Raw genomic sequence first — 27154 nt, 5'->3', positions numbered from 1 at the left:
CGTCCCAGTGGGCGGCAAGCTGACCGCTGGTAATCTGCCAGGTGTGGCTCAGCTGGTCCAGCTGGTCTTCGTAGCCTGGTGGCTAGGGCGTTGAAGCGTTGATCCGTGAAGCGAACAGACTAAATGTCAGGGCCGCAGAGCCAAAGCCAGAGCGAAGTCAGAGGGCAGCGAAAGCAGCCTACAGCGCCAGAACACCGGAGAGCTATCGCAGAACGTGCAGGACGGCAGGGGCAGCGACCGAGAATAGCCCAGTCGGGACAGGAATTAGGGATGTCGAGGCGCACCGAGAGGCCGAGGAAGGGGAGCTTCGCAAACGAGGTGAGGTAAGTGAGACGTGCGGAATGGGGTATGGAGTCGGTATGGGGTATGGGATGGGCGATGGGATGCTCAAAATGCGCTAGTCGAACTCTGTCGTTCCAGAGCGTCAGAGCCGCAGAGCAGAGGGATCGAGAGGGTCGAAGAATAACGAGGGGTCGAAGGGGGAAGACGACCTGAAGGACGAGCGCGGGGAATCCGCGAACCGTGAAAGCCGTATCGTAACCGTGCAGCCGTGTGCGGGGTCGGGGTCGGGGATGGGGGCTTGGTTGGGGTGCGCAGCCGCGGTGCGTGTGGTCGAGGACGGGCTGGATTGGAGCTGTTTGTGCTAGCTCGATAGCTGCCTGGGCTGGATGATAGCGAGCAGAGGGGGGGGGAGAATGGAGCAGAGTGGAGATGCAGGACGCCAAAGTCCGGCGCAATCGCCGCATTTGTCGGAGCGCGCGATTTTGGGTTTGGCGGGGGCGTGGTCCCCCACACGCACCCACCCACCGGCCGTGCCAGGCCTACCCAGCCGGAGTGCAGCCGTCCAAGCCGTGCGCACACACCCGGAAAAGCCCACCATTGCGGCCACCACCCAGGAGGTCAGGTCCCCGCCCGCCCACATGTAGACTACCTCAATCACCCGACGTTCTTCCTTCATCTGCCGTTCGGCCAGGGCAGCATGCACACGCACGACAGGAAGGGGGGGAGGGGGTAAAGGCAATAGGGAGCAGAGGGGCACCCACCGTGCCTGGTGCCTGGGAGGGGAGCCTTTCATGAAGACCACGCAGTGCCTCGCCAGCCTCAGCCTAAGGTCCCATTCATCCCCATTCCTAAATATCCAACATGTCCAACACCACATCGCAAGCGTCTCATTACAAGGTAGTACGTTGGCTCTTATCCCCCTCTCGTTGGTTGATCCGTCCTATTATCTTGACGTGCTTGGGTGGGCTTTTCATCGCTTTTCCAACAATCCAACAATCGCCCCTGGACCAACTATGCCCCGGGTAGCGTTCCAGCAGTCCATGACCGAACCTATTCCTGGGCACGGGGCTGAGCTCGGCAGAGGCGAACAGAATCAAGAAGCAAACCCACGCACCGGGTGACTAACGAGGCGGTGCTTTGATTAACTCTTGAACCCCTCGAATCGAAGCGGATCATGGCGGATCATAGCGGATCATAGCACCACATGGCGTCACATGCTGCGCACAATTCGTACAATTCGTTGCCTTGTCTGCCGGTCTGCCGCTGCTGCCGGGCATGCCGGTCGGAGGCCGTTCTCGTCTTCCACCCCCTCGCCCTTCTTGTTTTCCAAGACATTTTGGCCGTTCCTTGCGCATATACGTTGGTAGACGGCGTCTCGGTCCGACACTCCGTACCCTCTGCAACCCTCAGTACCCCACATCCCGCAGCACCTCATCCCCTAGCTGCTATCTTCGGACTTTCCGGCCCCTGGCCAGACCCCCACATACTGCAGCATGCAGCACTAGGTGTTAAGAGGATCTACATCGCATTCAAGCGCTTACTTAGTCTATCTATATCCTACATCCCCATGGTTATATCCCCCTGATCTTACCAGAGAGGGCCTGCTCCTTGAATGAGTCAAAGTCCACGACCGTGCCATCGCGGCGCGCCTTCTCGGCCGCAAACACGATAAGGTGACTGTTGAGCACGTCTTGCGGCGTGATCCCCAGGGGAGCCTGGTCGCCTGCCAGGATGGCGTCGACGAAAGCAGCAGACAGACCGCCGTCACCGCCGCCGTGCGACCCGATGCCACTCTGCGGCGTGTACGTCTTCTTCGTCCGCGTCAGGAAGTCAAATACGGTGAAGCTCCGCATGTCGCCGATCAACTCGCCCTTGGTGCCCTGAATGATAGTGCTACGCGCGCACTCGGCTTCAGTGAAGGCACTCATCGTCATCGTAGCCGTGATGCCGCCCTCATACTCGATGTTGACGGTCTGGTGATCGACAACGTCGTTGCCTGCCTCGTAGACGCAAACGCCGTAGGGGCTCGTCTTCAAAGCCTCCTTGGCATTCTCGAGCGTCAGGTCGGTGTTATCGAGCATGACGGCGGCCCAGCCCTTGCGGCCGGTGGATCCGGGCTCAAAAGGGTCGACGTAGATCTTCTTGGCACTCCAGATGCAGTCCTTCTCGGCAGGGCACTCAAGGCAGCGTGTGGCGTCGCCAGCCTCTTTCGGCTTGCGGCTCTTCTTGAAGAGGCCGATCGAGCCGAAGCTCTGCACGCGGGACGGCTTGAGACCGGAGACGTAGAAGGAGAGAATGTCGAGGTCGTGGCAGCACTTGGACATGAGCGCGAAGGTCGTCTCATGCTCCTTGTTCCAGTTGCCGCGGACGAAAGAGTGCGCAAAGTGCTGGTTGCCGACCGGCTCCATATGCTGGATGTTGACGATGTCGCCGATCGCACCGGAGTCCAGGACCTCCTTGACGAGGCGATTGTAGGGCGAATAGCGGAGGACGTGACCGACGCCGAAGATGATAGGCTCCGGTGCTTCCTCGACGTCCTTCACCATTTTGACACAGTCAGGGATCGAGGTGGCCATCGGCTTCTCACACAGGATGTGGTAGCCGAGTTTTGAGAAGACCTCCACGAGCTCGGCATGCAGCTGGTCCAGGACGGAGACAACAACGGCGTCGGCGAACTTGGGGCGCTCAGCAATGGGCTTCCAGTCGTCGAACAGCATATCGTCCTCCAGGCTGTTGTTAGCTCCAAAGAAGACACGTTAGGCCCCCCGAGGAAGGCACATGCGGCGGAGGAAGGCAAGACTTACTGATGCTGGCGCTGGAAGATCTTTCGGCGAGCTTCGCGGGGGTCGGCGACGGCCACGACCTTTGCCCTGTCAGGATGGTCGATGGCGTACTTGGCGTAGACGACGCCGCGCTGGCCGCCGCCGAGAATGATCATGGTAACTGGTTTCGTATCGATGGTCATGGTGAAGGTACACTTCTTGCAATGCGCTGCTCGTGAGCTAGAGGTCTTTGCTTCAGGTAGAACGTCGACCCTTTAAGTAGTGGAGGTGGGCAATACAACTAGCAGCTGTGCACGCCGAACGGATCTGTCGGCGTAGAGTGGTTGAATGGTAGTGAGTCAGGAGGTGGAAGTAGATCGAGTGGAAGTAGGTGTCGGACGTGTCCGATCCAATGGGTGAGAGTGTGTTATGGTGCTAGCGTGTCAATGTTCCCACACGCCGTTTTCACCGAACGCAGTCGCGGTGTTGTTTCCGGTGATAAGGTTCACGAGACCATCGCGCGCCTGCGAACGTGCCACCCACCAGTCGCTACTGCATAACTACACATCGCACAGCGACGGCATTGCATACAACCCCACATTCCGTCTCCACACCATCGCGCTTAGCACCATCACGAGGCCGCAAAGCGATACCCCACCAAGCGCATCGTCTATTGATTGCCGATCACGAGACTGGGCACCGCGCGGTGGCAACGCCGGATGGTAACGCACTGAAACAATTGACATCCGAGAGCGGAGAAGGTCACTTCAACCAGACCGTGCTCCCCCCCTTACCTCAGGCGCAGGCAAGAGACTCCGCTTGAGCTTCATGAGTACGGAATATGTGGATGTTCCCCGATAACCACAGCTCGTCAACTCAACCGTCAACTATACGGACCTGTCCTCTCCAGGTCTTCACCCTAGCACTCATTACCACACACCTGACCCCTCGGAATCGCTTCAGTCTGCTCTCCGAACAGCCATGTCTCCGATTGTAGGGTGTGGGACGATCATCGATCCATGACGACGAATATCACAGCTATCACTCACCATATTGACCATCGTCTTCCCTCGATTACCAGTCAGGCAAGCGTGCATATTTTCAGTTCGATGCTTCTCCACCCAGCAAGACACCGGCCTCCTGCACGTAGACTGCTGAGGGCATCTCTGGCCGGGCAAGCGGCCAACGCAACATCTGTGCAGTGCTCCAGGGTCTACGGGCACTACAGTATCAGCGCTTTCTTGGCAGTCGGATCCGGGCTATTTTCGCCTCAAGTGTCATCAGGCCCTGCAGCTTATCGCAGAACCCTGCACCACGGCTGACAGAGCTAACCCTGCCAATCTGATACGAGAGGTCGGCGGCCTCCTGCTACATGACCGACACTCGTATCCTCGCCTGTGCAAAACCGCATGGTGCAGGAGTACGCGCCCCAAGTAAGTGGACCCACAGCTGACATCGGCAGCTGGGCGAAAGCGAGTGGCGGGCGTGTGGCCTTGGATGGCCATTTGTGTCCGCAACCCGCTCTGCTCCTTGCGGACCAAAGGGGCAGACCTTCGTGCTCAACAATTTCTTACCTTTCCGCGGCATCGCCCCGCCGGCCACATTCAGCTATGCCCAAGGTGAGTCAACACGGAACGACAGACTCTCATCAGAAGTGGAAGGATACATAAGAAGCACTGACGGCCGAGCGTTGTCTTCACTGACGACGGCGATAGTGCCCCGCCTACAGCCCCACCCAACTTCTCTCCACCTCAGCTCGCCCTTCGTCCATTGCTTCAACATCTCAGCATGTTCGGCATCGTGGACTTCACCACCCTCACTGCAGGCGCGGCGCTTCTTGCAGGCGTTGCTGCGGTGCCATCTGTTCCTCTTCAGCCGGCATACAAATGGGATATGATCAAGCCTGACGAGGCCAAGGTAAAGCAGTGCCTTTCCTCTGCCGACTGGGTGATGGAGTGGTCGGGCAATCCTATCAACCTCGGCAATGCCGACCCGGTGAAGGAGTTCAAAGATCTTATCGGGAGCAATCAATGTGGTTCTGTATCCTGTCACAAGGGAACATCCGAATCCCTCACGCACAAGGTTGCTGGAGCTGAGGACGTAGTCGATACCTCATACCGCATCGAGATTTCTGAGGCGTGGTTCAACAACCAGGCTATGAAGGACCTGATGACAGAGGTCGTTGCACAGGGCATTGAGGGTGCGAGCCAGTGGGAGACCAAGCACTGGGAACACCCGAAGCGTCTCGACTTCCTGAACGGCAACTTTGGCCCGGCTGGCTCGGGCGACAACAAAGAAGTGACACTCCCGGGCGATGAGTTCACTCTCACGTGGAAGGACATCGCCAGCTGTTCTGCCTTCCGCCTGAAGGTCAACTACATCGACACTAGGTACTGCGGCGCCTGGACACTCGGAACGACTTTGACAAAAGCTTTCGACTTTGGTGCCCTCGCTGGGGTCACGGACTGGTCGCAGTCGGCTGCCGGCATTGATGCGCTGAAATCCATGGTGCAGCAGAAGGTTCAGGGCAACATTAACATCACTACGAAGATGCAGCAACCTAAGTGCTGAGGTCCCCGGCATCCTCTGCGAGTTGTGATTCGAATAGATATAGATCGTGTGATATGCGAATATCTGGCGGCCATCGCCAGTGCGTGCTTAACATGCTGATAAGGAAGGCTCGGCATTCTGGATCCGGAGACGCCCCGTGAGGTACCTTTACTGACGAGTTTGCGTTCCGGGAACTACACCTCAGTGAAACAGGGGCCACTTTGGTTTGCGGATGACTAAACTCCAAGACGCAGAGGCGTCGCACACTGCACTTGCGCACTGTCGCATTGCCCAGGCCCGCCCTGTGCGGCTTGGAATGGATTTTAGACCCGAAGCTGGTGCTGGGCTTCGGAATCTAATCTTGGCTCCGGCTTAGCGTCGGACGCCGAACCATGTCTGTCTGACACTGTGCTGAAGTCCACTCATCCTTCCTCCCACTCGCTGACGATACTACCATCCTACGCATCAGTCCACACGGCACCAGCAAGCAAGCACACGCATGACTCATCCTGTATCTTCTCATGTTTTCTCATTCGCGGCGTCGTGTGCGTGTCCGCATCCCAAATTCCCAAGGTCTCCAGGCGCGACCCCGTTCCACGTTCGCCCTCCAAACGAGCACCCTGCTGTCCGTGCACATCCAGGACGGTCGCGGCCCAAAGTCATGCATTCCCGGTGCCCCCTTCCCTAACGCCATCGCCTGGAACCGCTCACAGCAGTATCATCCGTTCTAGGACCGCTAAGCGTCGCCCTGTCAAGTCGAGGTCGCTTGTCGACGATCCGAGGGGAAGTCGGTGCTCATCGTGCGTAGTCACGCTGAATCGTTACTCACGCAGATCATTGCAGTGTCGCTCGGGTAGGCTCTCTCTATCTCGAGATGTGGGCGAGGAGCGAGAGGGAGGCTCCCAGATCTAGTCGGATCATGGTTATCGCTGAAGTTACGCACACAAGCTTATGGAGGCGCAGTGGCGTTGTGCGTGTGCTGAGATCAGCGGCATGGTCCCGTGCGCAAACGCCAGGTTGCTCACACTCTGCTTCCCTTCACACGTCCACAGCCCATGCGTTGCACTCCTCGCCCCTCTGCACTGTGTGCTATTGCGCATGCGTGTGCATTCGCACATCGGGTCGGCAAGGCGACGCCGCCCGTGAAAGGTATAAGAACGGCCGCCTGGCCGGGGCGTCAGACTCCCCACCCTTCAACTGTCCATCCCCTTCACACAAGCTTGCTTGACGCCAGCCTACCAAAGGAGTCCAGCTCGACGCCAACTCCGCCTTCAACGCCTTCGACCTTCGTCTGTGCCTCACTACGCATACATTTTTTTCACCACCACTTGCTAACGCAACCCCACCTTACCTCTAAACACCTAGAATAAAAGCAACGTCGTCAACATGTTCACTCTTGTCAAGACTGCGCTCATCTCCACTCTCCTCGGTAGCAGCTGGGCTGCCCCGATCCCCGTGCAACTGCTCCCTCGCCAGGGCTGCTCGGCTGAAGGCGGACACTGTGCGACGTACTACGACGTCGGTCTCGGCGCGTGCGGCAACTACAACTCTGACTCGGAGTGGGTCGTCGCCATGAACCACGTCGAGTGGGACGGCGGCAGCCACTGTGGCCGCATGGTCCAGATCACCGCCAACACCGGCAAGACCGCCACCGCCAGGATCGTCGACCTCTGTCCCGGCTGCGGCGTGGGCTCGCTCGACCTGAGCCGCCCCGTCTTCGAGGCTATCTCCAACAACGGTCTGACTCCTGGCGTTATCCCTATCTCCTGGCAGTTTGCCGACGGCGGTTCCAGCAACTCGGGCAACAACGACGCCGCTGGCGGCGCCGTGGCGTTCGACCGAGAGCCTGCTCCCGAGCCCTCACAGCCTGCCTGGACTCCTGACTCCTCTACCGCCGAGCAGCCTGTCTGGACCCCCTCCCCTGCTGCCGAGCAGCCTGCCTGGACCCCCTCCCCCGCTGCCGAGCAGCCTGCCTGGACTCCCTCGTCTTCCTCCGAGCAGCCCGCGTGGTCCGAGCCCGCTCAGGCCTGGACGCCTACCTCCTCCACCGCGGCCGCTCAGTCCTCGACCCCGACCTCCACCGAGGAGTGGTCCCAGCCCTCCGCCAACGCCTGGTCTCAGCCCCCCGCCGAGTCGTCCGCTCCTGTCTCTACCGAGTGGAATGAGCCTGCCGCCACCTCGTCTGAGGCGTGGGGCTGGCGCAACCACAACGACAACAAGAAGCACGGCAAGCACGGCGGCGAGCGCGGCGGCAAGCACGGCAACGGCCAGGGCGAGTGGCACGGCAAGCACGACTGGAACAAGCAGGAGTCCACTTCGACCTCTGAGTGGGCCGCTCCTACGCCCGCTGGGGAGTGGAACCCTCCCGCGGCGCTTTACGCGGAGCCCGCTCCCTCCTCGGTCCAGGCCGAGCAGCCTGGCGCCCAGCCCACCACCCCTGCTGAGCAGGAGGCCCTCCCGGAGCCCGAGCAGAAGGAGCACGACGCCGAGCCCGGTGCTGACGTCGACGAGGATGACTACGACTGCGAGGATTCGGCTGGTTCCGAGTCCGATCTCCCCTGGTGCGACTGAAAAAGGAGACTGGATCCGTGATCTGATCTCTCATCGGCGGCTGGTCCGCGACATACTCTGCTAGATGCAAGCTGGTATCCCGTGGCTCGTGGCTCCTCTTCTGCCTCGTTACTGACGACTGCCACTGACAACCGTTGCCGGCGGTGAGACTGAAGACAGATCTGACGCATGGGCGGAGCCTGCCTCATCGCGGGCAGATCGGCGAGGACACAGCTGCGCGACGGACTATACTTCTTGGCTGGGAGTTGCCGAGCACTCGGCAAGACGGTACCGACGCTACCGACGGCAACGCCTTGATGGCCAGTGATATCGAAGAATGAGAGCTCACATGCCGCGCATGCCGCACTCGTGGACCCATGTGAACATGCGCAGTCGTCCAGAGGGGTAACGGAGAACACGGCGAACAGCGATATTTCTGCAGGTGTGATCGAAGAGAAGACTGCGGCGGCTCTGATCCGAGCGGTCCTTGCCGCTGCTCGATGGTCCGAGCGCGTCCGAGCGCAGATGAGTCGCTGATGAGCGGCAGTTGAACTCTTGATGAGCATGAACCTGACGGACCTGACAGGGAAGTGTGAGGGCTCAGGACGATCAGGACATGCACGCGGTATGCGCGTGAGCCGTGAGGACTGGAGGGACTGCATAAGGACGCGCGTTCCAAAGGAGTTCAGGCAAAGCGGTATTCGAAATATGCGGAGCTCGCGGAGCTCAGTCAGCGTCGCGAGAGGGGCGAGGGGCCAAATGTGGAGACTTGAGGGGCAGTAGTGGAGACAGGCAAGGAATAGGTTCGGTCGGAGCCAAGGGTTGTGCTTCGTCTGCTGACCACCAGACTGTCAGACCGAGCAGATGCTTGGCCAAAGCGATGGTCTGTGCGGCGGAAAGAGAGCAGAAAACGCACCGTGCGCCACCGCTGCCGCAGCCTGACCAGCCTGGCCCGCCCTGGGAAGCACATGTTCACTTTCAGCCGAGGATCACCTGACTCTGCAGCGGGCAGTTGCTACATCCTCTCTGTGCTCTCTGCATTCCTGGACCAGTCGCCAAGCAAGCTCCACTAGCGAGCTCCACCGATCTGCCTCCCTCTGTTACTCCAAAGCCTTGCAACCGTGCAACGAATGTTTAGCTGAGAATATATACAAAGCATCGCATCACCGTTTGACAGGAGACGAAGACTATTACTTGATGTGGGGAGAGAGACGACTTGCTAATTGCTAATTGGACTACTACTACCTAAAAGGGTCATATGGGATAAAACCTTAAAACTACCTACACCGACCTTAACTGCGTGTTGTTACCCTGATTAACCCTCCCTCCGTCTAGGAGTTCTAGGGCGCAGTCTCCCTTGCGAAACCACCGTTGAACCTGAGATTGGAGCGAGAACGAGAGAAAAACAGTGTGAAAGAGGTGAGGGGGAGGAAAGGAAAAAAGTTTGCACTTTGCCGCGGCAGGTCGGAGCATGACAACCTGATCGATGCGGGACGCTTAGAACTTCTGGGGGTTCTCGATCTGGAGCTCGGCAGAGTTCTTCTCGTCGGTGGGGTGGGCGCCCTCGACGTCGTGCGCGTGCGTGTGGTGTCCGGCAGGGACGGCGGCGTGGTGGACCTGGTCCTCGTCGAGCTCCTCAACGTGGACGACACCCTCGGCGTCGTAGTTGGTCTCCTTGAAGCCCCAGAGGATGTAGAGACAGAAGGGCATCGAGAAGAGCATGATGACGAACGAGACAATGACCTCGGTGAGGTAGGGGGTCTTGAGGGCGTCCATACCGAAGGAGATGGCGGCACCGGCAGACTGGACACCCTTGTAGTAGGCAGTCATACGCGCGAGCTTGTAGGGGTCGTTGGTGAGACCAGCCATGGTGTAGTAGGCAAGGCCCTGGTAAGCCGAGTCACAGAAGTAGTAGGCGAAGAGAAGGGCGAGCGGGCCGTGAGAGATGCTGTCATTCCAGTCCCAGCCGAGCGACTTGCCGTCGTTGTCGGTACGCTTGAAGCGAGTCTGGAAGCCGATACCAGCGCCCCAGACCAGGCAGAGCATGAAGAGGGTGTAGCACCAGCCGGCAATGGCACGGCGGCGACGGCCACCGGGGAAGTAGTCGAGAACGAAACCGACAACGATGGCTCCGAAGACGGCACCGATGTTGGAGAGAAGGGCAGCGAGGGCACGGCCACGGGGAGTGAACATCTTGGAGACGATCGAACCCTGGTAGGCGTAGAAGTAGTTCGAGGTGAAGAACATGGGGAAGAGCATGATCATGCGCCAGTCGAGGAACTGCTTGGCGAAAGCCTTGATCTCGTGGAGGACGCCGACGTCCGACTCGAGCTTGACAACGGTGCCGTCACCACGAACAACGTAGTACGGGGGCAGGACGAGCCAGCACACGAAGATGGCAATGATCATGAGGATGATAAAGGTGATGTAGACGGCGGTCGAGACGGAAGCACCCTTCTTCTGCTTGGAGGTGATACCGAGGGCGATCGCAGAGCCAACAACACCACCCATGGTGAAGACGGACCAGAAGAGCGAGAAAGAACGTCCCTTGTCCTTCTCCATCGGGTACGCCATCATGATGGCTCCCTGGGCGGTCCAGAGGAGCGAGGCACAGCATCCAAGAATACCAGAGGCGACAATGACGAACGCCTTAAGGTGCACACCGTGGATACCGAAAGCCCAGAGAGATCCGACGTAGAGAGAGTAACCCATCGTTCCGATGCACATGGTCAGACGGGGACCGAAGACGTTGTTGATCGAACCAGAGAGGAAACCCATAAGACAGAAGCACGCGTAGAGGACCGAGTTACCGACGTTGATCGTGATGACATCGTCGGTACCACCGGCACCGAGACCAGAGAGCGCATTGAAGAGACCGGGAGACAGGAAACAGATGATACCAGTGAGGGTGACCTGCGTCCAGGGCGAGTTGTCTGTTGTCAGTTGAGTTCTGGAGGTGACTCGTCTGCGATGGTCGTGTGCACTAGAGTTTGTTTGCCTGCGCGCTTGCTTGCCACTCACATCGGAACTTGCCAGCCTTGATGGAGGCGAGGCGATCGCCGAGCTTTCCAGTTCGCGACATATCGGCACCACTTGTCGTCGGGTGGTCGTCGAAAGAAGGAGTCCGCTGAAAGAGCGCTTCGAAGGTGGTCGCAAGGGAGTGAAGCGGAGTAGAGTTAAAGTGAAGCTGAGAGAGAAAGATAGAGGAAACTCGAGGACCGATGCACGACAAGAAACGACGCTAGCCAGCTGTCCTTTTATTTGGCTCTGTCATCCCACTAGCCGGCAGTCCACCTGGTCCAGTCCCTTGGAGTCCTTAGGTGTTTTCCCTGTCCCAGATCGCGCGAGCTGCAAGCGCGCAAGCACTGGACCCACAGGACCCCGGCTAGCTCCAGAGGGGCACCAGTGATCCGATAGGAGGTGGATGGGGTCGAGAGTGTGGTGCAAAAAACGGCTCGTTCGCCGAAACCGTCTTGCTGTGGGTGTGCCGGGCAGGCCAGGCAGGCCGCTTGACGCGTGCGACCAAGATAGATTCTACGGGGTTTTGCAAGGGGGCGTCCCGGGTCGTCCCTGGCGGCTGCTCCAGCTGTTCGGCGGGCAACCTGGGCTGCTCTGCAGCCTGGCAAGGCAAACCTGAAGCAATTGCCGGCCCAGAAGGGAAAAGGCAGACCGGCAGGTGCCTGTCAGCTGAGGAGAGAAAGGCTTCGGGAGGATTGCCGCTTTGCACAAGCTCACGATCGGCGACCGACTCCAACACGGCTCCCCGCGGGTCCTCCACCCGTTCCTCTCTCTTGGCTTTGAATGTGTACGTTACGCTTCCCGGCATTGGAATAACACGGCTGAATTTGAGAAGCATCACTCGCATAACTCGTCTATCAGGTCCCAATACATGGGTGACCCGGTCATTCCTGGGGTAGTTGTGTGGTGGTGATGGAGATCTTGGAAAAGTTCGGGAGGATCGCCGCTTTTGCCACTTTGCCACCACGGTGACAGAACACACGGTCTGGACTTGATCTCCGCTGGAACCAGCTCAATGCAAGGCTGACACACACGCTTCGGGACACCTGACACGCCTTAGCCTGTGCGTACGTACGTCACTCTCACGCGACACTCCCCTCCCCACTCAGTCACACACCGGCAGTGTCTATTTCCAGCTACGGCGCTGTACCTGACACACGGATCATCCGACCAAAGCATGCATCCTCCCGTCTCACCCACACCAGCTCTCCCACGCCTGCATCCTTGCCAAAGCGCCGTGTTCGCCGATCCCTTCCTCCTAAGATAACGAGGCTTGTATTTTCTGGGTCACCGCAAACACCGCCTGGGTCACCGCAGATCCCACAATGGCCATCGCAGATCGACGGCTTTCTCTGTACCGCGGTGCACATCATCCGGGAGACCCGGAAGACGGGGCCTGCCCCATCTCCCCCCGTCTCCCCCGGACAGCCCCGCCGCCCCCATTCACCCCGCTGACCCCGCATCATCCGAACCAAGATATGCGATTACAGAATTGGGAACACCATGTCTCGCCGTCCTTGCCGTAAGATACAGATTCGATGAGACATCTCTTGTGAGAAACGGCGTCCGATACGAGATAACTTTCGCCTGCCCCACCCTCTCTACTCCATATCGGGAGCTAAGATTGTGGCAGAGCCGAGTTTGCGTGGGTCGCAACGCACGGCTGAACTCGTCCTCGCCAGTCGTTCGGAGAACTCGGGCGACCACAGGTGCGAAAAAAAGACGTCGTAGCCAGATGTCGATCTCCCGGAAGACCCGGTACCCCGTTCCTTGGTGAATTACTCCTATCTTTCTGCCGTCTGCCGTCTTTGCCGGAACGCAGCAAGCAGACACCGTATGCTTTCCCAACTCGTCACTTTCCCGTTGTCTGGTACTTTGAGTCCTATCGGTCGTCAAAGCCGACGACATGGAGGTACTTGCTCGCATCGTTGTGTCGTTCGCACTTTCCTCCATACCCGACAACTGCTTGGCTGTTACCCTTCGATGTCTTCAGCGATGGCTTAGAAGCGTCACTGGCGACACATGAAAACGACCTCGTGCGAGCTACAAACGAAACGCCCATGCGCTCGAGGACGACGAAGCAGCTCAGGTTGACCTGCCCTTCTCACCTCTTATCCCCACAGGGGCCGGTATCGTCAGCACACATGGCACTCGATCATTATCAGCAAGATATCCTCGACCAAGAACAAGACACGCAGCCCATGGCGGCGCCGGGCCGCCGCAAGGCGGCGCCATGGCTATTTCTGGGCCGTTATCGATAAACAGGGAGCAAGCAGCAATCTTCCTCTGTGATCGTTGAGCCTGTGACGACGGTAACGGTGGCTCAGCCTGGCAGGGCACGGAACCCCGTAAACCCCGTAAACCTCGTAAACCTCGTAAACCTCGTAAACCTCGTAAACCTCGTAAACCTCGTAAACCTCGTACAGGTCAGGTCAACGCGAGTGTTAGAGTTCCGCCCCGCCCGGGTGCGAATCCGTGCGAATTAACGTGCGAAGACATGCGCCAGCATCGTCGCCCGGTATCCGCCATCCGTGGTATCCCCATCCGTCACTGGCCCCTATCCATCTTGGATATCGCCACAATCCTCACTCACGACTGACTGACTTTGACGAGTACCCATCCGGCGTCCTTCCCGATCTCTCCGTCGTGTGCCTCGGGAGCGCGTGGGAGACCTAACCCACGAGGTGGTCGCGTGCGTCGAGGCAGATCACGTGACACTTCAAGGGCTGGCTTGGCAGCTTCAAGAGCTCACGACGCAAGGTGGCTTGGAATTAGACATCGCATGCACCAATGCTGTCTGGTCAAGAGCGTGTTATGTCTCGATGTAGGGGTGTCTCTTCTGCTGACTGGGGCGCAGTCGGGGAGTGGGGAGCGTAAGGTGATGTGGTGTTGAGGACGGGGGGAAAGCGTACTGCAGTGAGGGCGCAGGGCACAGAGGGCGGTCGTGTCTTGGCCTTGTCAGTGGTGTTTGACATTCCCTCGTGCGTCGCGGCTGCGCGTCTGTCGATTGTGGTCGAACAACCAACGTCATACCATGGTGACTCCGGACTGACGATGGACCGGCTATCTGGCTGAGAGGAAGGGCGCTCTGCAGCATTGGTCGACGGCGGCAAGTCGCACACCCTTGTCCCTTTCGTACCCATCTGCACGCCCATCTAACAGTTACATGCGAAACGGTATCAAGTCCGAAATTAAGGTGACCAAGACAAAAGTATCAATATCTGTGAGGAATTCTAGAAATACCTATAGGAGGGTCACAAACCACTGGGAATTATTACGCTCTGCGAGGCTCTGTTCGTCTTCTTGTGTTCTGTGTTCTGTTTCGTCTCCGAGGTAGGACTGCGTAGTTGTGTGTAGTAGTGTGTCGTATATCGTCGACGTGGGTCTGGAAGTGACCAAGAGATACCAAAAGTGGAACGGAAGGAAGAGAAAAACGAAGGAAGGCGAAGGACCCAGGCGTGGATCAGAGGCTGTCGAGGAGGCGCACGAGCCCAAGGTCGTGGTCGGCGCGGACGGAGATAGGAAACAGCGCGCGTGCGAAGGCGAAGAAGACAGACAACGTCAGATTAAAGTAGGAGAGGAAAGGAAGTGTCATTATATGTGCCGAGAATTGCCGTTAGGGAGAAGAGGGGTCTACTCTTCCAAGTATCGCAGGCCGCCCTTGAGGTACCCTGACTGGTCGGGGTCAGTCCAATGTTTCTAATCCACACTTGAGATCCCCCTCTTGTACATGCCGAGGAGACGTACCATGAAGACCTTGAAGTCGTCCATGACAAAGGGGACGAGGATGATGCCGATGAACTGCGCGAAGCGGTTGAGCTTGCTCTCGATCGCCTTGTACATCTTGTCGTTTAAGCTCTGGTACGGCTTGGTGCTCTGGTCGCCCGTAAAGTTCTTCAGGTGCTCGTTCAGCACGTCGCTCAGGTAGAACAGTTGCGATAACAGATCGATGTATCGCTCGACCGAGTTTTGATCCGAGGGCGAGTTGCGCGCCGCCATCTTGTCCACGCGCGCGGCGACGCGGGAGCCCCACGACGACCGCGACTTGCCCTTCCACCCCGAGCCGACCGCGACGCCCCGCGACGTCAGCAGCTTGTGCGTCGAGTCGAGCTCGTCGTCCAGCGCTTCCAGTAACGCGAGCATCTCCTCAGCCGAGCGCGTCACCGTCTCCATCTGGCTCTTAGACAGACGCGAGGCGGCGTCGTCGGCGCCGAATCGCTCCTCTCGTCCGCCATCGAGAAGCGGCGCACCTGCCCGCTTCACGGCCTCGAGGTGCACGACAAGTGCGTCGCAGCACTTGATCTTGGCCTCCTGGCCCGTGAGCTTGGCTCCCTTGGAACTGCCCGAGCTCCGCCAGCTCGCCGGCTTCCATACAGCAGGGTCGATGTGGATCACGCTCGTCAGGTACGCGCCTGGTCCCGAAGCGTCCATCGAGGCGTAGAGGATGCGGAGGAGGTGGAAGGGGCGGTGGATGATGTCGGCTGGTTGCGGTTCTGGCCGCGGGGACAGGTGCGCCGTTCCCTGCAGGCGGACCGGTGGGGCTAACGTCTGCCGGAACACGGCCTGGAGCGATGACGGGGATGACCGCCCATACTCGTCCGGGCTGCCGCTCGTGTACGACCGCATCGTCCGGAACTTGATGGACGCGCTGTCATAGTCGGTGACGCTATCCCGGGGCGAGTCGTGGTTCATCTCCGAGATGCTCGACATGGACGCTCCGCCCTTGTGTCTCCGGTTAAGGGTGCCGTTGTTAGTGGCGCTGAGTGTCTGGGAAGACGACGTGAGGCTCTGTTTGCGCGGCCGCGCCTCTCCTGGTCCGGGTAACGGCGGCAGTGGTCGGTCGTCCTCCTCGTGTTGCAAACTACTCCGCGGGGACGTCGCGTCGACGGCTGTCGGCGCGGAAACAGAAGTAACACTGCTGATGTCCGTAGCACCTGCGTCGCTGGCGCCCGCAGCGGCAGCGGCGGCAGATGTGCTCGGGGCCGACGACTCGGCGTCGGCGACGGATGCCGGGTCAAAGCTTGACGACTCCTCGTCGAGGCCAAGCGACTTGCCCCCCGTAAGCTTGCGTAGCCGTCTTGAGCTGCCGACGGCCGAGTCGGGGGAGCGAAGGACGCTGTCGCCGTTCGCACCATTGGCTGACGTTGATGGGGACATGCTGATGCTGAAAGCTGATGTCGAGGCGCCCGCATTAGCCGCGGAGGAAGCCATGTCTCCATCCAACGTCAGGTTCGCGAGGGTGCCATCGAGGTTTAAGCTGCTCAGTCCGGGGATCGTGTCTTCCTCTGTGTCGACGTTGACGTTCCCCTCATTGCTTTCGTATGCTGACAGCAGCGTTATGCGTGCCATATACGCATCGTGCTGAGATGGTCAGTCGAGAAAGGGCGCCCCACAACTCACAATGCCCCGAAGTGTCCTTCCCTCATCGTCATTCTTTGCCCGTTTGCTCTCTCCTGACGGCTCAACGCCGACACGCTCCATGACGACACGCAGCTTTGTGACAGCTTCGCGGTACGCCGACAGCGCGCCGGCGACATCGTTGCCCTTGTCCATCTCGACGGCACGCTGGGCGAGGTCGAGGGCGGCCTGTAACAGCTGTCGTGAGGGGACGCGGGCCTGGACGCTAGACCTGACTGATCCATTCTCCGATGCGCCGTCCGAGATGAGGTCCGGGGGTAGGAGGGACGCGAGTGTCGCTTCGTTATTGTTCGCCCGCGTGGCGAGGGTCTGGAAGTTGTTCGTGGCCTTGTTCGTGTCTTCGACCGAGGTAGCTGCGACGGTCAGCCCGAGGACGACATCCGGCAGCTGAAGCTCTAGCTGCTCACAGGATTCTCCGGCGCGATGCTTGCCGATCTGGACCGAGATGTTCTGAGCAATGCCCGAGTTTTGGGTGGTGGCGATGCTGTGGTCGTCTGCGGATGCGGCCGTACCGGAGGCCGACGACGAGGACATGCCTGTAAGCCTGTTAGCGCGATCCCGGATGAGAGGGGATGCGGATGGGGACGCCGCTGTCTGGGGAACCGACGGCGACGACTGTCCCCGGTTGGACGAGTAGGAGAAGCGCGACTTTGAGCGCGCCTTTGAGCTACCGATGGTCGCAAAGGCCGACTTGCTGGACTTGGGGGAGGGCGGGACTTCGCCGTCGGTAGCGCTTGCGCTGACGCTGGGGGTGAGGCTGAGGCTCGCGACGCTCGCGCTTATGGCGCTCAAGGCGCTGACACTTGCGCTGTCGAGCGTTGTCGAGGAAGCGGATTTCGGCGACGGGTTCACGCCCTCCTTGCCATCCTTGCCCTTGCTGTCCTTGCCTTTGCCGTCCTTGTCCTTCACCTTGCGCTCCTTGCCGTCTTTGCCGATGAAGAAAAGCCTGGACCACGACTTACCGTTCACGACCTCGCCGTTTGGGGGCGAGGCATGTGATCCCACTCCATTCTCCATGCCGGTAGAGTCAACCAGGCGCGACGAGACGGCGCGGGGAGACGTGGTTGGCGAGATGGAGGGGATGCGAGGTAGCACAAACACTTCAACAGCAGCAGGGGATTTACTGGCTGAAGTGTCCTCCGGGAGAGTTGGCAGAGAGAGATTGGAACGGGAAGGGGTAGGAACGGGAATGACGGCTGGTGGATGATCGGAGGGTGGGTGCGTGCGGCGGATGCAGTCGCGGCGTGGTCGGGATCGGAGACGGTGAACGGTGACGGCGGGGTGGTCAAAGTGGAGGGGACAACAATGAAAGGAGCGATTAGGTGGTGGTGGATGTCAAGGAGGTGAAAGTGACAAGGAGCGGAGGGGTGGACCTGGATCGTGCAAGCAACGTAACCTTTGGTCGTGTCCGGGACGGCAGGAGGGGTGGTAAGGGCTAGGGCGGGTGGTCGAGGGTGCGGGTTGAGCGGGTGCAGCAGCGGTGGATGCAAAACCCTCTTGTCTGATCCGTCGATCCAACTTTGGTCCAGCGTGCAGCGCGGGGGACCAGCCAGCACTATTACTCGGCGGGACCGTAGCGGTGGCCAAATCGGCAAAGGGTCCAGCTGGCACCTCGGGAGTGGCCACAAGGTGTGTGCTGTGCTTTCAGAGTGCACTCGATGCACGCCCGTTGCCTCGTTATTGTTGTTGTTGCTCAGATGCAAGTGCAAGGTCCAGTCGCGGGTCCGGTCTAGTGTGCGTGCGTGCGCCCTCGTGTGGTGTGCGCGTGCGGGCGGGCGTGCAGGTGGTACCGAGGCAGGTACGGCAGGTGGTGGTGTCTGGTGGAATGCGCTTGCGCTACGGGCTATGCGTAGTCTGCCGGCTAGAGCTCGGTCTACCAGTGCTGGCTGACTCTGCTAAAGTCGAGGCGGCGTAGCGATCTAATCCAGGGTCGGGGTACGTTGCAGGCGGGTCCGAGCACAGTGCACGCTCAGATGCTTGAGCGTCAGTCGGCGTGCAAGTATGCAGGTATCGATACGGTTATCCACCTGCAACAGTTGACAGGCGGGCCAGTAGCACTGAGACAATCGGGCTGACTCAATGCAGTTGCTGGGTTCGCGCGCGCAGTAGTGATCGGGGGGTAGCGCGCAGTGTCGCGAAAACTGGCAGCAGCTGGTCGTCGGTAGGGTAACGGTGCCGGCAACGAAGGGTGCGGTTCGGATTGCAAGGCGGGGGGAATTAAAACCGAGGGTAAACGAGTGTAATAATCTGGGATCTGGAGATCGAATGCGGAGTAGAGTATTGGAGACGCAGGCGGTTGGCGGAGGCGAGTAACAGTAGTGAGACACAGTCAAAGTCAAATGTCGATAACTGGTGGATGCAGAAGTTCTATCGCAGTCGAAGGGACACTGCGTACCTGTCGAGCTGCCGGCGAGAGGGGAAAGCAAGTTGGATTCGATTTAGCTTTGGATCGGTCCCCGCTTTCTTCTCAGCAAAGAGTACAACAGTTCAGCGGTAGCGGCGGGGGAAGGAGCGCGAGGTGACGGCGTGTGGATAGTCGGCGTCGTGCGATCGTGCAATGTCGTAAAGAGTCGCGCAAGCCGCAAAGTCTAAGAGTGTCTAGGAATTTCCAGCGATAATCAACGAAAGACAAGAGCAAGCGAGACATTCAACCTTTCCAACCTCCTCGCGTTCGTTAGTCGCCCCGCGACGCAGATAGACGCGCAGACACACCCCGTCGCGGACAATGGGCTCTGCCAGGTCGTCTGATCGTCCCCTCAGTGGGCAAGCTGTATGGCGTGCATAGGGCCAGCAAAGCATGGCTGCATGGGCTGCGTACATCTGAGTGACAGCTGGATGTCTGTCGCCTCGAGTCACCCATCGTCGATGATTTGTATTGTTCTGATTTCGGTCCTGGGTATCGTGCGCCGGCGCCGTCCCTGGCATGCCTGGCGCCTGTCCCTTCTAGGTGTGTCCCTTGGCCCTGACTATGATACTGGTTTTGATAACGGCTTTGTTATTCTTTCATCTGCTCCAAGCTACGATGGGCTGTCCTTGGGTCGCTTCGGGTTTGCTGTTTTGGGCGCCAGACAGCGATTACCAGAGCTGGACAAGGCGCCAAACGTCCCGCTGTCTCAAGGGAGTACGCGCGCCTGCATCCTGGAGTGGCGCGGCGCTCTGGCAGTCCAAGGTAGATCGAGGATTAGTAAGGCGTTGAGAGGATGACTCCGGATTAGGATCTGGCAAGTTGATGATTAGGAGCGGGATCCTGCGCTATCCTGCAAAGTCGTCGATTAGTGCGCGTGCCTGGGGCATGGGGGGCGCAGCGGTAAACCCTGGCTATCCCTAGATGTGCGCCCGGATGGTCCATCGACCCTGAGAGGGAGTGTGTTTGGATTGTTCTGTCGTTGAGCGTCGAGCGGCGGAGGGGGAAAAATGACAGATCGAGGCCGGGGGCATTACAAATGTCGACCCCGTAGACCCCGCCAGACGACACCATCTTCGTCTTTTCCACACCATCCAGCTTTAGGATTGGTATTATGCTGATTTGTATTTAATTTCTGCCTTGACTCTGCTGCACATGCTGCTGCATGCGTGCCGCTCGTTTTGGCTCACAGCTTGTGCTGCGCCCCGCACGCCCCCGCCGCGGGACGCAATTCACTAACGCCCAGAGCCCGGCCGACACCGTGACCCAGAGACCTGGTCCGCTGTCGGCTTGAACGTCCAGTTAACCTCTTGATCGATGAAGGACGCACAACTATGGCAAAGGTGTGTGCCATGGCATGCATTCGAGATGGATATGGGATATGGGAGCTGCAGGGTGGTGTGGCATGCAGCAGGGAGACAGGGCCATGTCTGATAATGAAGCGCCTCGCCCTTGCGAGACACCCTTGTGTGACTGTCGGGATCGTCCCCTGCCCCTTGCCTCCCACCTCTCTCCCAGCATCGGCGGCTGTCCCCCTGCCCCCTTCCTCATCTGATGCGTGCCAGGGGTATGCATCTGGCCAGTATGCAGTACCGAGTGAGGGCGGAGAACGGTCCGAGCTCCGCTGCCGAATCAGTCAGAGGATCAGACTTCGAAGAGGCAAAGATCGCAGAGATCTCGTGAAGACTTTCGATAGTGGTTGAGCTCAACGCAGCGTACAGTGCCTAGCGCTGCTCACTGGATCTCATCTGGTTCTAGACAAAGCCTGATCGGGCAATCTGATAATGCCCGAGTAATCGTGAAGCTTAAATTCCACCCACCCTGTGCATCTTCACGTGCGACGGTTGCTCCTCTTTCAGTGACAACTGGAGAAGTCTGCACGATTGTCACAGCATGCAAGAATGGAGACGACTCGCACCCATAGGCGTCCAGGTGGAATGCTGAACGTATTTGGAATCAGACTAGGCAGTTCTTCCGCTCCTCGGCGCTGCATTCTGTTAACGGCATGTGTTGTGCGATCGATGGGCATGTGAACGAGGGGATCTCGGTGTGCCCGCTCCCACTGTGCTGGCACTCAGTTAATCTCCTGGCAGCAGCTCAGACCATCAAAAGCGTTTTACTCAGCTGCCATCACCCAGTTAGTCATTAGTCACATCAGCTCCGAACAGGCAGCAAAATGCGACCACAGCCAGATGAAGAATTGCAGATTTCATTAATGATGTGGACACATAAAACGCCGTCAAGCAGACGGCGGGGGTAATGGATGAGGTACTGGGTACTTGGTTGATATAGGTGAAGAGATGTATTAGGACACTGGGTGCGGCTCCGAGCTGCGAGCTCGCTCAGGCCTGGACGAGCACGAGGATCGGAGTCGCCCGTGGTCGTCTACTGTCCCGCCCTCCTGATCCGGGCGGGGCTGGTTGTTCGCTTGACACTCCGTACAGGCTTGGGCGCCTGGAGAGAGACGGGTGAGAGTTGAGGAGGCAGCACGCTTCAAGCGCTCTGCCACGCACGCAAAGGACGCACTTAGGCGACGGCACGCTTGGAGAAGCGCAGACGGCAGTGGTCGCGCGGGAAGATGGCCGCGATGACCTGCACCTCGTCCGAGTCGGGGGTGCGCTCGTGCTCCCAGTCCATGAGGACCGCGGCCGACGAGATGGTCGCGGCAAGGTGCATCGAGGCGTACTGCGAATGTCAGCTGAGTTCAGGAGGAGAGCAAACGGGAGATAGGCGGAGCTGGTGGCGGATCGGTGTGGCGCTTTCGCCTCCACCTTGACCCTTCACCACCATCACTTCTTGCGACGTCGGCACACAGCCTTCCGCGCTTCAACGCACTACGGCTCGCCCTGCGGGCTCGCCGGGATCGCTGTGTACTCACCTGGACACCGATGCACTTGTGGGGGCCAGAGCCCCAGACGAGGTAGTTCTGGGGCTTGGACTCGGCAATGGGGAGGGAGCCGTCGTCGTTCTCGAGCCAGCGCTCGGGCTTGAACGCGTCCGGCTCGGGGTAGCAGGTCTCGTCGTGGAGGGAGCGCCAGAAGGAGGGGATGATCATGGATCCCTTGGGGACGGTGTAGTCGGGGGTGACGGGGAACTCGCGGGTGGTCAGGTAGGGGACCATGATGACGGGGGGCATGAGGCGGAGGACCTCCTTGATGACGGCGCGGGTGTAGACCATGTCCTCGACGAGGTCGAGGGAGAGGGGGGCGTCGACGTCGCCGCCACGGACACGCATGGACTCCTCGCGGATCTTCTCGAGCACCTCGGGGTGGTCAGCCGTCAGCTGGAAGGTCCACACAATGGCGGAGGACATGGCGTCCTGCGAAGCGAAGAGGAAGGAGAGGACAACCATGCCGATCTCCTTGTCGCTGTACTCGCGAGAGAGGAGCTTGGCCTGCTCCGAGTTGCCGTTCTTGGACAGAATCATGGCGCGGATCCACTCGTCAAGGAGACACTCGGGCTCGTTGTCCATGTCGGCCATGCGGACCTTGGACTGGGCGGAAGCGCGCATGAGGTACTTCATGACGACCTTGCGGGCCTGGATAGCGTTGTAGACCTTGGTGCCCGGGATGGCGAGGGGGAAGTTGACGAGCTCGAGAGCGACAGTGATGTCCCAGTAGAGCTTGTTGATCTCCTGCTTCTCCTGCTCGTTGACGTAGGGGCCGATGAAGACGGAGAGCGACGTCTCCATGTTGAGGTCACGCATCTTGAGCATCATCTCCTGCGTCTTGTTCTCGGCGCACCACTCGTCGAAGAAGCGGCGGTAGATGCGGTCCTGGATGGGGAGGTAGATCGAGAGCGCCTTCTGGGTGAAGAGAACATTAAGGGCCTTGCGGTAGTCGGCGTGCACCTTGCCGTGGAGGAAAACCCAGTTCGTAGGGTCAAGGACCTTCTTGGCCGAAGCGACGAGGCAGGGCTCGGCGTAGGTAGGCGAATTCAGGATCTTGCGGGCCATGTCGTTCGTCGAGCCGATGACGATGAAGATGTTGAAGACCGAGACACACGACAGAGCACCAGAGTACCACTGCTTCTTGTAGTTGGCAAGCGTCGGGTTCAGCGAGTCGGCAAACTTGCCAATGATGGGGATCGTCCACTTGTCACCGGCAAGGTGCTTCTTCTTCTGGCGGTACACAACCTGCTCCAGGAGGAGCAGGGAGATGATGACCGTCAGGATCGTGGCAGTCGTCGTCTTACTGCATGTTGTGAACGATACATGCGCACAGACATGGTAGTTATGCAAGCAGCGGTGATCATTCAAGTCACGTCAAATTGGCAGAGCCATGAAACGAAGTGCGGATCGTAAAGTGGAGCACGAGGTGTCAGGCGCGTGTGGATTCGAGTGTGGCAGATCAGTGCGAGATGAGAAAGTCGAACGATGACGAGCAAGGGCGAAGCATGCGAAGTTGTCCGAGAGATAACGGCAGAAGACGAGCGTCAGCACAAGCCCACAACGCTAATGCAGCAACCCCTGCTACCCCACGCTTTACCCCAACGGATCGCACGCCAGCAAATTTCTTGGCACCGCGGGGGTGTGAAGTGATGGTAGCAGGGAGAAGATACCTACGTGTCGAACTGGAAGCGAGCCTTGGATAGGTTCTCGACACCCCAGGCCTTGACAAAGTCAAAGTTGAGGGGCAGCGCCGAGGCGCGCGGGATCGTCTCGGAGGCGTGGGTGGCCATCGTGACGGGGTGAAGACAGGTAACGGTCGAGCGGAGGTCAAGGGCGGAGGCCGGGGGAAGGGGAGGAGGCCGGGAGAGCGCAAGCAAGGGCAGTTAGCGCGGCGTGTGTCTGTCGAGAGTGCGTTGGCGGTGTCGGAGACGCTCCCGGAGTTGTATTTAACAACGACAACTAGTTGGGCAGAGGTTGGACAAATGACAAGGAGGGCAAAACGGGATCCCAGACCCAACAGCATGTATATCGGCGGCACAGTCTGCCCAAGCAAGTCTCAGTCCGCCCTGGCTGGCTGGCTGGCTCGCAAGCAAGCCTGAGAGCTTGTGGCCTGTGGTAGCCTGGCACGGCCGTGAATCCAAGCAAAATAATCGTACCACCTCGGCAGGTTTCAGGGCCAAAACGACCTCACGGAGGCAAAATTTCAGTCTGGCCTTGGTATCCCGACCCGTTGAGTGGTCCGTCAGCCTTCGATGCCTGGCGCCAGGTCCTGCGCGATCCTGCGCCTTCGGGCATTGCCGGCGGCCGCGTGCGCCGCGTCGCAGATGTGCACAGAGGCACCTGCTTGAGGCTGCGGCCACCTGCAGCGTCGCGGGCTCACATCAGCTTTGTCACTTGGGCGCGCGCCTTAGCAGCTTAGCAAATGCTCTTAGCAATGCCTCAGGTCAGCAACCGTTTTCGCCCGCACCTCCACCAGCTTTCAGCTTCGAATTCCTTCGGCGGGCCCTGCCACCCCTGCAAGCCTGCCACCGTGCATGCGCAGTGCCGGAGCGCGTGCCCAGATGCTGGGCCAGACGAGTCTACGCCTCATTCATGCATGCCCATGCTCATGGCTCGGGGGCTGCCGCACTGCCAACACTGGGCCAAGCTGAAACTCGTCATCACCATCAGGTCACTCAGCCAGGCGAAACAGCAAACCAGTAATCTACTACCGCCCTTCAGGCAGGTCCAGGTTCAGCCGTGAGCTTAAAATCCGACTCTCACGTCTCGCGTGCTCATTATTGCGTACTTGCTGGCTCGCAGCAATCCAGCCGCCAGCTTTGTTTACTTGGGTAATTGGGTAGCTCATCACCCCTTTTAAGCTTTTGGGGCCTTGGCCGGTGCTGATCGTCGCGTCCATTGCGTCCAGCATGCACGCTTGTAAACAATTCATCGTTGTAGAGACAGATTGCACAGCGCTGCAGGCGCGCTCTATACGCTCATCAGATTCATCCGCCGCCGACATACTACTACCTGACATATGAACAGCTTGCCTCCTCCGCTCTCCTCGTCCTCAGTCTCGAATGTGAAATCAAGTTGCGTTACGCGCTTTTAGACGCTTCTGCATATCGTAGCATATAGTCGTGGACCATTACTTGGTGAATGCTCAAGAAGCACACACTGGCTCTTCTTCAGAGGAGCTTTAAAGGGTCTTCTCGTCTGTCACATGGTCAGGTGATGTCACGCACAGATCTGAATCGTCATTTCACTCACGGATGGAAGAGGTGGTGGTACCAACGGGGGTGGAGGTAACCGTGGTGCGGGCCTTAACGTTGCCGAGGACGGGGCGGAGAACGTTGAAGTAGAGGATCTCAGCGCCGCGGGTGGCAGGGAGGAAGACTAAGACAGTTAGATCATGCGCTTTCCGCCGCCAAACGGCACTAGGACTCACGCCAGATGGTGAAGAGGGTCTTGAAGACGAAGTACATGGGGATCCAGTAAAGGATCGGGCGAAGGAACATCGACTCGAGAAGGCTGAAGAGACCGAAAACGACCTAGTCTATCAGTACAGGTTCTGGATTCGCAATGCGCATCGGCGCGACTCACCCAGTAGGTCAGCCACTGCTTGTCATCGTTGGTGGACGGGGTCTCAATGGCCTGGAGCGAGAGGTAGGCGGGGAGGGCGTAGCCGATAAGGAGCGAGATGGGCGACGCGAGGCCGAAAAGGTTGAAGAAGACGAGGAAGACGGCGCTGCACCAGTCAGTTCAGTGCACTCTCTCTGGCATCTCTCAAGCAGTGTTGATCTTTCAGAACCGAAGGCCAGATGTCTGATGCACGGCATAAGACGACGTGACACTTGCGACATAGATCTCAAGACCAATTCGCGGCGTAGGCTCGAATGTCCATGGCAGTGCACTGACGTAGCCGCGTGCACACGATCCACCGTGGAGGGACACACTGCTCGATCTACTCACGAAGCGGCAAGACCGAGAACACCGTAGGCCTTGGGGACCTTGGTCTTGGCCTCGATGTCGTTGAGGACGGGGTACTTGGAGAGCTCAGCGTCGAGCTGCTTGACCTGGCCGTTGACGACCTTCTGGGCCTGAACAACGTAGGGGTGGTTCAGGAAGTTCTGCTTGACCTGCTGGGCTTGAGGAGTGGCCATCTGGATCTGTCAGTGTTCGTTCGCGCTGTGAACACGTCGTCTCCGGCTCTGCATCGTTTGAGCCCACTCTTGCAGCTGTTGCAGAAAAAACAGTGAGCAGCGGGGTTGTCAGGGTGTTCCCACGGCAGCGCCAGTTTTTCACGTTTCAACAAGGCTTGCGCACGTCGCGGTATTGAGTGTCGAGTGGGCTGGTGCGGATGCAGAGGTCAGAAGGAGTAACTCACTGTGAACGATGTATGAGTTTGTGGGTGGTTTGGGAAGATGAGAGAGAGAAGATGAGGATTTGTTTAATGACAAAAGACTTGGCAAGGTGATGGACAGAGGAAGAATGACGAACATCGCATTAAAGGGTGACGACGAGGGGTTCGAGGGGGCGGGAGAGGCCAGGGCGTGGTGTGCATCCACGCAGCAATCAGGCAGACGCGCGAGCGAGTGCGATAACTGGCTGGCCGCTTGTCCTGGCGCTCACTGACGCTCCTTCTCCTGGCGGCCCGGCGGCGGTGTCTTGCCTGGGCCAGCCAGCCTGCAGCCATCCAGCCAGCGCCAGCCAGCCAGCCAGCCGGTATGACGCTACGACGCAGGTACGCAGCAAGACCCGGAATTTGCTTCCTTCCTCCATCACAGAACCTCCTGCCTTCGCGCGCCTCCTGCTGTGCAACCGGTTCTCGAGGTTCTACCGTTCTATCCTCATCTCTGTTTTTGCGTCTCGTGCTCATCAGCAAGACCACCACATCGCATGCTGAAAGACCAGTCCAGAGTACTTCGTATACAGCTATCATCACCAGCGTCTCCGTCACGTCGCGCGATCAACCTTTCAGCCGGCCTTGCACGCGTCACAGGTCCAAAGGACGTGAGGGGCCTGGCTGGGCCAAGTGACGAGCGCAGACAATGACGTATTGCCGTCTATGTGGCACCCTCCGGCGCGGATTGGTCGATTGGCCCGGCCACGGCAATCGAAACAACCGTGGGAAGCAGATGCACACCTTGGTTGATCCGTTTTTCTCTCATGAGTTTTCTCATAGTTAATCCTGCGTAAACAAATGACGCTTTACGTAACAAACGCTAGGGCGAGTGGAGGTGGCCAGACTTAGCACCCATGAGGCACTTGTCGAGGTGGGTGGGTGGAGGTGCCTTG

General features: G+C 59.0%; 7 protein-coding genes across 7 annotated transcripts; 2 read left to right on the top strand and 5 right to left on the bottom strand.

The window, feature by feature from the left end:
• Nucleotides 1–1853: 1853 nt before the first annotated feature.
• A1Q1_00695 (streptomycin biosynthesis protein StrI) lies at nucleotides 1854–3247 on the bottom strand (the record flags this gene model as incomplete). The annotated part of the gene is made up of 2 exons (XM_014328434.1): nucleotides 1854–3012; nucleotides 3087–3247. The coding sequence occupies 2 exons, from the start codon at nucleotides 3245–3247 to the stop codon at nucleotides 1854–1856; spliced, it is 1320 nt and encodes a 439-aa protein (XP_014183909.1).
• Nucleotides 3248–4832: 1585 nt separating this feature from the next.
• A1Q1_00694 (uncharacterized protein) lies at nucleotides 4833–5615 on the top strand (the record flags this gene model as incomplete). The annotated part of the gene is made up of 1 exon (XM_014328433.1): nucleotides 4833–5615. One exon carries the CDS (start codon nucleotides 4833–4835, stop codon nucleotides 5613–5615), a length of 783 nt encoding a protein of 260 aa, XP_014183908.1.
• Nucleotides 5616–6980: 1365 nt separating this feature from the next.
• Nucleotides 6981–8165, top strand: A1Q1_00693 (uncharacterized protein; the record flags this gene model as incomplete). Its single annotated transcript, XM_014328432.1, has 1 exon — nucleotides 6981–8165. The coding sequence occupies one exon, from the start codon at nucleotides 6981–6983 to the stop codon at nucleotides 8163–8165; it is 1185 nt and encodes a 394-aa protein (XP_014183907.1).
• Nucleotides 8166–9641: 1476 nt separating this feature from the next.
• Nucleotides 9642–11970, bottom strand: A1Q1_00692 (uncharacterized protein; the record flags this gene model as incomplete). Its single annotated transcript, XM_014328431.1, has 4 exons — nucleotides 9642–11104; nucleotides 11166–11385; nucleotides 11439–11492; nucleotides 11548–11970. 4 exons carry the CDS (start codon nucleotides 11968–11970, stop codon nucleotides 9642–9644), a joined length of 2160 nt encoding a protein of 719 aa, XP_014183906.1.
• A 2825-nt stretch (nucleotides 11971–14795) lies between these two features.
• A1Q1_00691 (uncharacterized protein) lies at nucleotides 14796–17597 on the bottom strand (the record flags this gene model as incomplete). Its single annotated transcript, XM_014328430.1, has 3 exons — nucleotides 14796–14837; nucleotides 14910–16523; nucleotides 16563–17597. 3 exons carry the CDS (start codon nucleotides 17595–17597, stop codon nucleotides 14796–14798), a joined length of 2691 nt encoding a protein of 896 aa, XP_014183905.1.
• Nucleotides 17598–21510: 3913 nt separating this feature from the next.
• On the bottom strand, nucleotides 21511–23664 carry A1Q1_00690 (C-22 sterol desaturase; the record flags this gene model as incomplete). The annotated part of the gene is made up of 3 exons (XM_014328429.1): nucleotides 21511–21669; nucleotides 21863–23177; nucleotides 23549–23664. The coding sequence occupies 3 exons, from the start codon at nucleotides 23662–23664 to the stop codon at nucleotides 21511–21513; spliced, it is 1590 nt and encodes a 529-aa protein (XP_014183904.1).
• Nucleotides 23665–25055: 1391 nt separating this feature from the next.
• On the bottom strand, nucleotides 25056–26019 carry A1Q1_00689 (membrane organization and biogenesis-related protein; the record flags this gene model as incomplete). The annotated part of the gene is made up of 5 exons (XM_014328428.1): nucleotides 25056–25072; nucleotides 25127–25252; nucleotides 25305–25407; nucleotides 25460–25604; nucleotides 25829–26019. 5 exons carry the CDS (start codon nucleotides 26017–26019, stop codon nucleotides 25056–25058), a joined length of 582 nt encoding a protein of 193 aa, XP_014183903.1.
• Nucleotides 26020–27154: the final 1135 nt, after the last annotated feature.

Source organism: Trichosporon asahii (genome assembly GCF_000293215.1).
Source record: "Trichosporon asahii var. asahii CBS 2479 unplaced genomic scaffold scaffold00003, whole genome shotgun sequence".
NCBI lineage: Eukaryota > Fungi > Basidiomycota > Tremellomycetes > Trichosporonales > Trichosporonaceae > Trichosporon > Trichosporon asahii.
This window is presented reverse-complemented; position numbering and strand designations above follow the sequence as displayed.